At 50.7% G+C, this 10,712-nt stretch overlaps 1 protein-coding gene across 2 annotated transcripts in view; it reads right to left on the bottom strand.

Annotated features, from left to right (window-relative positions):
- SMOC2 (SPARC related modular calcium binding 2) overlaps positions 1 to 10,712 on the bottom strand; it is a 155,702-nt gene that overhangs the window by 91,043 nt on the left and 53,947 nt on the right. For both annotated transcript variants that reach the window (XM_007445919.1, XM_007445920.1), the window contains exons 3-4: positions 8,123 to 8,229; positions 7,052 to 7,151 (exon numbers count right to left, since the gene is read on the bottom strand). In XM_007445919.1, the coding sequence (XP_007445981.1) occupies positions 7,052 to 7,151; positions 8,123 to 8,229 (207 nt within the window). The remainder of the gene's footprint in view (positions 1 to 7,051; positions 7,152 to 8,122; positions 8,230 to 10,712) is intronic.

The raw sequence follows: 10,712 nt of genomic DNA, 5'->3' as shown, positions 1-10,712 counted from the left end.
GCAGTGGCCACGGTGTCGTGCCCTGGTCCAGGAAGATCCCACATGCCATGGAGCCGCTGGGCCCATGAGCCATGGCCACCAAGCCTGCGCATCCAGAGCCTGTGCTCCACAATGGGAGGGGCTGGAACAGTGGGAGGGCCCGGTGCCCAAAAAAAAAAAAAAAAAAAAAAAAAGGTGCCATAAAAAATTGTTCTGTTTGTTTAAAAAAAAAATAAGGAAAATACATATACTTGTTTTTTAATGCGGAGATATGGGATACCTCTGGAAGAGATTAGCCATTGTTATTTATATAGAGTTATATGTTCTGGGGCCATTTACTTCTAAAAGACCTTTTAACTTATTTTATGAAGTTTTGTTAAATATTAGAAAATATGAGAAAAAAGCTGTTTATGGCTTAAGTGTGGAAAAGGACAGTTTATAGAGTACCCTTTTAAAGTAATGAAAGATGCGGCTATAAAGTAGCCACCAAATTAAGTGTATAATGGAGTACAGTAATTGAGCAGATTATAATATAAATCAACTATTATACACCAGAAAGTACTTTTTTCCCGAAAGGAAAACTAACAACACCAAAATGTTGCCCATCAGGTAAATAAATAATTCAAAAGAAGTCCAAACTGAAAAGGAAAAGACAGACAGACTGACAGCTGTGGCTCTGGGCGCAGACATGCCCCAGCACTGCGGCCAGGCAAGGGCCGAGGGAAAATCTGGCTCCTGCCTGGTGCTGGTCAGACGGGGTCATCAGAGGTCCTTAACGCTGATTCTCAAACAGGCTTCTAAGTCTTGTTTAGCACAATAACCGCACCTCGTGGTCTTTTCCTTGAATATTTGACTTAATTTTTTAAAAATCTTTCAGTGTCAATTAAACACCTTCAGAAATTTCCAGAGTCTGGAACTTTTATCAGAAAATTTACATATCCCATGTTGGTTGTATCAAATTACTAATTTTTCTCATCATGGATGTAAAATGAATTTCCTCAATACTTCAAAAATCGTCATAACAGTAGGTGTTAGACAGTAATATAATGTTTATTTTTCTCTAAAATATCACTTCGTTAGAGAAGTTTGCACTGAAGGCCGGCAGCAAAGCCAACCCCTCACCCCGGGGCTCACCTCCATCTGAAACGCGGGCTCCGTTCAGTACATTTTCTACGTCTTGTTACAGTTGTTTGTTTTCACATTTCCTCGCCAATAGGTATTCAAATGTTTTATTTTAACAAATATCGTTTTCAGGAAGAGAATTGTTAAGCTGGAAGAAAAAGCCATTTTGACGGGAAAAGAATGTTCCCTCTGATCTGTAACCTTTCCCATCAAACGACTCTGAACGTGCATTTGAATAATTCTCATAAAAAGGTATTTCAAAGGCACAGCCGTGTTGTTGATTTCAATATTTGGGAATTCAGTTGTTCAGGATGTTTCTTTCAAGTTCCTCAGCTCTGGAGGACCCTTAACTTATTACCAGGGAAATTCACGGGTGAAAAAAACAGCTTCTCTTTATAAAGTGAAAATTTTCAGAAATCATAAGGATATTCATACAAACATGGAGTTCCATTTCAGGTAGAGGCCAAAGCTTTAGGCATCGTAGGAAAATGCAAAGATCATAGTTCAATTAATGTAAATAACATATAGAAAAGTTATTCAGTCTAATCCAAGTTTCTCTGTCATTTATAACCAGGTCTTCCAAAACCCAGATTTAGAAGTTGGTCCAAGAAGCCGTCATCAGAATGCATATGAGCTGAGTAAACTCCCAGAAACGACCACTGATTTGCTCATTCCTGCAAAGCTTTCCATCATTAAAATCAAAGAGTAGATCGTATTCCACAGTTTGAGAAGGAACTCCTCAAACACTTGATGTGGCCATGGCCGGCTGAACAAGATTTCCACTCCTTCCCCGGAAACGTTGTCCCTACAACTGGCCTTGGTTTGAAGAGGGGTGCACGGCGGTGCGGGCAGAATCTCAAGCCGCAGTTATGGGTGTCGCTCGTCTCTCCTACAACCCGAGGTCTGTAGCTTACTTCAAACGCATACCTCAAGCTGACTTACGTGTGAAGATTCTTTGGATATCGTAATATTAAGAGTCCCTGCACGTAGGCTCAGCTTACAGTGTCTTCGACTGCTTTGTACGCACGCCAGGAATGAACTCTTGGCTAGGGCGCATGGTAACAGAGGGAGATGAGATTAAAACCCCAAAGCTCTTTCCAATTAATCGCGAATGGACCAGCTACAGCAACCCTCCCTCGGGAAGAAGTCCTTTGTTTTTAAGCTCCCCTCCCGCCCCCAGCAATGTCAGTCTTCAAATCTTTAGAAAGAACAAGAGAGAGAGCACTGCAGAATAAATATAAATCAGCTGTGCCCGGATGGAGACCTGCAGACCCGGCCCCTCAGCAGCAAGAAAGACGGAGGGAAGGCCCAGTGGGCTGCCTGGCACTGCCTTGACCGTCCTGACCATCCCTGGTGCAAGTGAAGAGCCCCCTCCCCGCAGCAGACCCCGGGTCTAGACCAGCAGGGCTGGGGGTATAATCTCCAGGGACGCCTGCTGTCAGGCAGGGCAGGGCTGGGAGTGCGTGTGGCTTTAGCTCAAAGAGCAGCAGTTTGGTCCTGAATACGTCTCAGTGCAACACGCTGCTGCCTCCCCAGAAGAGGGAAAGCCCTTCCGGCCCCTGCTCACCGCCCCACCGCACTCCGTAAGGGGAAGGGCAGACCCAGGGCCCCTTGAGACTAAGCAGTGGAAGGGGGCAGCTCTGCCCCTCTTCTTTGGGAGCTGTCTCCTCCAGCCGCCTCCCTGCGTTCTCCGGACGGTGAGTCGCCCCTCTCTGGGGGCCCGCGGCTTCCGCACGGAACTCCCAGGTCCTCGACGGGTGTGTCCGGCTGTGGGCGCCCGGCCTGGCGAAGGTTCGGTAAGCGCTGCTGGTGGAGATGGTCGTTAACGAGAAACGACGGGTGTGTTTCTAGGGAGGGAATGTGAAGCAGCCACGAGGACGAGCGTCACGGGCCCGCGCCTGGCCGCTCACTAAAGGGGCGGCTTTGATCCCGTTCGCAGGGTCCTCACCGCGTGGGAATGATCCCGTCTCCAGGAAGCAGGGGCCAAAGGGGCCGATTTCTGCCCCGAAGCTCCCCGCCCGCTAAGGCTTGAGCTCCACTGAGAGTCACGAGTCCGAGTCCGTGGCCGGAAGGACAGACAAGGCAGGTCCTCCCCTCGTTGTGAAAATCTGTGCGATTACCTGTCAGCCCCCGAGCAAGTGGTCCAGGAAGTGCGCTGACCTGGTGGAAGCTGAGTAAAGCAGGTGGTGGGCTCCAGGGTCACCGAGGAGTCACCACAGAGGGTGGGGAGTGGCGCTCCTTGTCCTCCAGGCACCTCGCTGGGGCCTGGACAACATGGCCCCGTGGTCATGGAGCTCAGAGCTGGGAGTTACACATATTCCAACTCATTATTTCTTATAAATAAGGAATTCAAGGCCCATGAAGTCACATTATGGTATCTGGCAGAAAATGTGGGCAATGGAGACAAAAGCATAGATTTAAATCCCAGCCCCATCACTTACATGCACAGGGGCCTCGGGTCAGGCTCTCACCTGTAAATAGAAGGTAAGCCCAGTTCTACCTCGGGGGCGTGACGCTGACACACGACAGCCCCCTTCCACGGGCTTTTGCATCTTTAACGTTCTGAATCTGTGAAACATCACACTCACACATGACGTGCATCAACACAAACGCACAGCCCAGTGACTTATCACCCTAGGTCCAGGGAAACAGTGTCCCAGCAGGGGGAGGAGCCTCCAGGCCCAGCCCTCTCTCCCATCACAAAGTTTGCCCCCTTCCACACCTCACCGCTGTCCTGAGAGTCTGACCACTGAAGCTGAGTTTTGTCTGGTTTTTGAATTGTAAATGGGCTGCGGTGTTCCGGGCTCCGGCCCCCTCACGCAGACACACTCGCTGGAGCCGCGTTTCGCTGCAGCAGCTCCTCTGTGTTCTCGCCGCTCCTGTCCTACCCATGGGCCAGGCAAGCACGTGATCTCTCCCTCAGACACCAGTGGACGCTCGTTGGCTTCCAGGATCTGGTCATCACCACCAGCATGCCACGCACACTCTCTCACACGCCTCCCGCTCCAAAGCGGGCCCGTCTGCAGGGGCAAGCGGATGGCACGTCGGGGGCCCCCCGGGGTTCACCACTGCTGCCCCTCCCCTGGGTATCAGGGAGTCTCCCTGGGAGGCTGCTTTGCATTTCCCGACTACCGATGAGCACAAGCGCCTTTTCCTGTGTGCCCTGGTCCCTAGGATTTCCTCACTTATAAAATGCTGCCTGTTCAAGACTTTTGTCTTTTTCTGCTAGATGTGGCCTCATTATCCCATTCTTCTTACTGATCCACAGGAATTTGGTGCTTTGCATTAATGGCTTAAAAACACGTGACTGTGAAATAAAAGAATCCTTCCCTTTGAAGGTCTTTCTGGGAGGAGTGGGTGGGGGGGATGTGGATGCTGGGGCCCCCTCTGTTCCACTGAAATCAGCTGTGAGTGGACGGCCCCCGCGCTCCCCAGGGGCTGTTGCAACGTGTGTCTGCACCAGTTCATAATAAACACACACATGCATTCTAAGTGACTGGTATTGTTTATTGCTAAGCTTTAATATCTTTTTCTGATTTTCAAATTTCTATAGAATGTGCTTGTATGGTCAGCTCCGTGCGAACTCCAGGGCCAAAGACCACTGTTGACAGCTGATGTTTACCCAGTGGTAATAAACTACATGGAAATAACTCCCACGCTCTACAGAGAGTAGACAAAGGTATCAGCCCCAGCAGGTGTCAGCCAGGGTCCCAGGGAAGGGAGGAGGACGCCCCTGGGGGGTTTGCAGATGGAAACTGACCAGCTGACAAGCACGTTATTAACCACAATCTCTCCAAGGTGATGCTCATTGCCACACTCTTGCACGAGATTGGTGAGGGTGTGTCAATATCTGGGAAGAGGTTATGTTACACTGTGTTGTAAAAGTCTATCATAAACACTGTGTGTGCCCTGCACTCAGTCCTCCCAACACTCTCCCTTTAAATACCAAGATTCTCTCAACAACCCCCTGCAAGCCACAGTTTCCACACGTGTTCCGAGCACAGGCACCTGCTCTCCCCGACCCCATATCTCTGCAGAATAAAAGCATGAATACAGCTGGGAATTCACAGAATTTTCCCATAACTCTGGCCAAGCTGCAAAACCAAGCCACAGGGGTGAAAAGGGAGGCACTCCTACAGGGAGCCCGGTCTCGGTCTGGGAGGGAGCCTGCCCTGCCCACACCACAAGTGTCCTCAGAGACACGCCCTCCCCGCCCCCGCTGGCGTTTTCCATGCAATAAACACCAGATTCTAAGCAAAAGGGAAGAATACTCTTTCTTCCATAACCCATCACTTGAAACAAACAAATCCACATGGGCAGTGAAAAAAATGGAGCATTTCCATACAGCAAAATATTGCTGCTACCTGGTTGGAAAAAATGTGACTGAACAGTACAGTGGTTTGATTCTAGAAACGAAGTGTTACAGGGAAGTTATAAGAAATCCAGCCAACTTTGCTCATGGTTTTCTAAGAAAGTTCTTTCAGACACTACTTAATTTCTCAAAAGGTGTCACTAAAATCACGGAAATAGGTATCTCCTCTGCTGTCTCCTTCGTAAAATAAGGCTCAGCTTGACTCAAAATGCTGTTACTTGGTTGAAATGAAATAAGCATTTGCAAGTAACTTTCAGAGTGAGGGACACACACAGAGGCCAACTCATTATGCTAATTTTTTTCTCTTTCATTTACTGCATGAGTTTGTAAAAGAATTATTAGGTGCAAATGTAAGCTCACTAAAAATATATTTACAGCAATTTTTAGATCTTGGATGACAAAACAGTTTTAAAAATAAGTATATTTTAATTCCACATTATGCACACCCCCTGGCTTTTAAGTGATGACCAGTCACTTAAAATTAGGTTTGGTGTTGCTGCTAATTACGGATGTACGTCACCATTCTGAAGCAGTTATGAGGTCTGACCTGTGCCTTGGCTCCTGGTATAAATGTCTGAATCATGAACAGAATTTCTAATTATAAGATGCCTGTTCTTGAAACAGAAAAGGGGTCTAAAAGTAAACTGTCAATACACGTTTCAATATTTTGCATGAAAATTCAGGAAGATGTTTTGTATTGTCGCGTAACAGTATGTTTGTCCTGAGTAAAGCTTCATCTAGTGATTGTGACACAAAGATCATGAAACGTCTCCATAAATGGTCTGATGGGTCTCCCTCAACAATTAATCAAAACTCAAGCTGCAGACCATTTTCAAATGATCTGAATCTTTTATAACATTTTTGGTAAAATATTAATGGAAAACAGACCATTTTATAGATTCCTCTCCTGCCAATATTATTACCTTCAGTACATGAGGCCCTCTCATGAGTAATAAAATAACACAAATAAATCATCTGGAAAGGGATCTGTGACGAATGAGCCACTTTTTCTTTGCAAATATATACATACAAACGCAGAAATGTTTGCTTTTCTCGGCCAATGAAAGCACTTGGTCATTTCCGCTGATGACCACGGTCCCTGTGGTTATTGCTAAACATTAAGAGCCCCGAATTGCCACAAGCTACTGTGGTTCAGACCCAGAGCCTCCATTCCTAAGCTCTCTTAAAAACAAAGTTTTCGGGCTTCCCTGGTGGCACAGTGGCTGGGAGTCCGCCTGTCGATGCAGGGGACACGGGTTCGTGCCCTGGTCTGGGAGGATCCCACATGCCGCGGAGCGGCTGGACCCGTGAGCCATGGCCGCTGAGCCTGCGTGTCCGGAGCCTGTGCCGCCCAACGGGAGAGGCCACAGCAGTGAGAGGCCCACGTACCACCAAAAAAAAAAAAGGTTTTCATAATACTTAGGGCTTTGTCCAGTGACTCAAATCCATTCCCAACATTCCTCATAATTCCACCTAAACTGAATTTCTTTTCAGTTATGAGCAAACATTTGTAAGATGATCAGAAAGCAGCCAATAATGTCAGTAGCAGTTTCACCTCATAAATTCAGTTGGACCTACCGGGACACCTGGGCGTCTTGTGGGCCACGGCAGTGCCGCTGATGGGTCTCCCGTTGGGTGTGACGCACCAGCAGTACCCCGTGTAGCTGTGGCATTGGACCTGCAGGAGGGACGGCATGGGACGGGGCAGTCAGTGTGAGTGGCGCCCGCCCTCCGCGAGGCCCCCTCCACCACCTGCAGCCCAGCCTCAATTCCAATGCAGGTCCAGGAGGCCTGGTGCTTCCTTGAGTCCCTGCGTTTGAACACCCGGCAAACAACCTGTGATGCTCTGGAACCTGGGATCTTAGGGACGAAAGGGACCAGAGGTGTTATATAGTGAACGCTGGTGGGCGCCAGCCCGCAACTGTTCAGTATCTAATCCTTCATCTTTGCGATGGAACCCGAGCCCACATCTTAACAAGAGGGAAACCCAGGCACCAAGGAGTCAGGACAGGCAGGAGACTGCGGTCCGGCTGCCGGCGGGATGTCCCTTCACTGCCCCAGCTCCCCACCACCACCAGCCAGCCGGCGTGGACACCACCCATGGCTCCAGCTTCCCTCTGTCTCTCTCTCTCCTTCCTGAGTCTTTCAAAGGTCAAATGATTGCTGTAAAAATACACAGAGCTCATGTCATCATTGGATGGCTCACAGCAGATCCTGTCTTGTGTATGGTTTTTTCTTTTCCTACCCAAAGCTACGTCAGTTAGCGTAGTATTTCAGGAATCTGTTTCCCTTAATAAGAAATCATAGTATTGGCAATAACAATATTGACACGCTCCAGATAGAGCACTGGGTGATTAGACGCCGCCACTGACTAACGAGGTGACCCCAGAAACCGGATGTGACCTTGGCGTGTTCTCCGCGACTAACAGCGAACCGGAGTTGGAGGCTCAGCCGTGAGCCGGCCTGGAGGACGCCGTGCGGTCCGTCTCCCAGCAGTGAGCGGGGACGGCACGGCCGTGACAGGAGCACCTGCGCCGGGGAAGGGCTCGCCCTGCTTGCGACAGCGACCCCCTCGGGAGGAGCCACTCTGAGATAGGAAGCAAGACCCCCGCCCCGTGAGAGGCCCGCCGCCCGCCCCGGGCTGCACACCTGGCTGTAGGTGCCGTCGTCGCTGCACTCGGGGACGAACACCTGCTGCAGCTCCTTCCGGGCTTGTTCCTGGGTGTACTTCCTCTCGGCCACGCACCTGGACACGTCTGCGGGGAGGCACAGGGCGAGGCGGCGGTCAGGCCGCGGGATGCACGGCGGAGGCGCCGCCCGCGCGAGCGGCCGGGGCCAGAGGGGCCCGGCGCGGAGGCTGGCTGCCCGGCGGGCGCACGGCCAGCAAGCAGGATCCCCGAGGGGAGGCCGGGGCTCGGCGGGAAGGGAAGCCGCGGCTCTGGAAGGCCACTCGGCTTGGCCGTGGCGAAATGTGGACTCTGCTTCCCAGACAATGCGAGACGGGCAGTAGCCCCGCCGGTCACAACAGACTCTCGGATCCTAGGAGGTCCGTCGGAGCACAGGGGCCAGGCCACGCGCCAAGTGGGGACCGGGTCTAGGAGCCACGGTGAAACTCGGTCCAGAGGCACTGCCCTGGAGGGAGGGGGGCAGGCGGGCGCCCTGGGGGCACGTGCCTTCCTGCCCTCGGCTGCGGCCCAGGGCACCCGTCCCATCTGTGGTCCACCCTCGTCCACCCGGCAGCCTCTTTTGCTCTGCATCTGAGTTTCTCAGGATGTGAGAGTGATCAGGCTCCTGCGCTTCTCACCTCAAGTGGAAAGTCCAACAGTAAATCAGATCAAAGGGTCAAATATCTTTGTCAGTCCTCGCACTGAGCACAAATTTCCACATATTCACTTGAAAATACTACAACATGATGATTTGATACAAAGCACGATGTTCCTACTGTTCCTTAGGAAGATATCCCCTGGGACGCCGTAAACTAGTAGAAAAGGGAAAGGCTGAAGCAGTCAAAAGCCCATCTAACCCAGCTCTGGAAGGCAGGAATGAGGGAACGGACACCAAGACCCACGTGGAGACCTGCGGTGGCAGGAAGGCAGGGCCTGGGAGCTGCCAGCCTGCTCCATCTGGAGCGGTACCAGAGCCTGTTCACTCCTGCTGCTTGTCTCAGGACCCAGGAGGAGTTACACAGGTGGGCCACCCCCCGATAGGGGCCCCTCTTCTCACGACCACAGGCCAATAAAATATGCTGTGCAGAATCTGCGACCACCGTGGGGAAGCACGTCCCCAGGGCTGCCACCACTAGCCTCACGCCCTCAGGCAGCACCCCAGGCACACGTCTTCAGACCTCATCTAATGTAGCTCATTTGAATTTTAGAAGCTGAAAAGAATGGCTTTCCCCATTTCTCTTAAGTGTTTCCAGATTTAAATTACAAGTTGTCTAGATCTGGAAGGCCCTCTGGACACTGAGATAATGGCTTCAAACGTGTCCACTGCCCAGCATTTTTAGCTGGTGACTTTCTGATTGCTTGGTAGTAAAATCTCTTGGCTACAACGAAATGCCATTTGGGCACGAGCTCCAGGGCTCGGGGCTGCCTGTCCTGCAGTGTCCATGTCTGAATACTGACTCTGCTGCCGGAAACCCTTATCTTGGACTCTGTGGAAGCCCCGTGGCAGCCGCCTCTAGCAAGATGGGCCTGCGCATCAGGCGGAACACGTCCAGGCAGGCTCAGGCCTCACGTCTTAATTTGCATTTTTGCCAGCACTCAGCAACATGTGGTTTTAATGTAGCCTGTGTTTTAGCTGAGGAGAAATCACTGCTCTGCTGGACTTCTGTCCCCATTTTTTTAGCATAACCTGTGGTTTGACTGTGTCTAAAAGGAAAAGTGACATGAGTTCTCAGCTTGCGAGGTCTCCACGAGGGTACAGACGGGGTTACAAATTACTTTTAACATTTGAACTATTGTGGAACACGCCAAAAACGCAGACATTTCCCAAACCACCTACAGGCCCCGTTCCGGGCTCCAGTCTTCTGGAAAAGACTCCACATTTGCCACTGGTGGGAGAGCTCTCAAACCTCTCACACGGACGGCACATCCAGTTCCAGGTTTACCTCTGGCACGTGGCTGAGGACTCAGCCACAGCAAACCAGGAAGGCTTTGCAGCAGAAACTGCAGGGCCCGTGTCAAGCATCCCTGAGAGCAAGTCTGTAGCCGCCTACTAGGCAGGAGCGCTCTTTACCTCACACCAAACTGCCTGTTACTCCCTAATCCCAGAAAGCACTAGTCAGGGGCAGGGCCTTCACTCCTGAGAAGAGGCCGGAGAGCGTCCGCCACATCCATCCTACGGAAATACAGAAACACGCTAGGGAGTTTGCCCCAAATTAGTAACATCTTCCTAGTGTTCTCTCTACTTTGCTTTTTATTTTATTGTGGTTAGGGCACTTAACATGAGGCTGACCCTTTCAGAAAGTTTCTGCGTGTACAGCGCGCACTGTCGTTAACTCCCCCTTGTGCTGTGTCCCCCGGCCGAGGTCCGGGACGGCTCATCCTGAGCGGCTGGAACGCTCCCCTGTGCCCTTAACATCGCTGTAAACCGTATGTGGTTAACAGATACACTCTGGAGGCTAAATTAAATGCCCTTCTTTATAGAAATCAAAATATTAAGCAGAGCCTCAGAATTATATTATTCTCAGTTTTTCCAATTTGTCCATCACTTTTAAGTGGAACAGAAAGGTTCAGCA

This window comes from Lipotes vexillifer, unplaced genomic scaffold, assembly GCF_000442215.2.
Source record: "Lipotes vexillifer unplaced genomic scaffold, Lipotes_vexillifer_v1.1 scaffold459, whole genome shotgun sequence".
Taxonomy (NCBI): domain Eukaryota; kingdom Metazoa; phylum Chordata; class Mammalia; order Artiodactyla; family Lipotidae; genus Lipotes; species Lipotes vexillifer.
The sequence above is the reverse complement of the archived record's forward strand: the minus strand, read 5'-3'. Positions and strand labels throughout refer to the sequence as shown.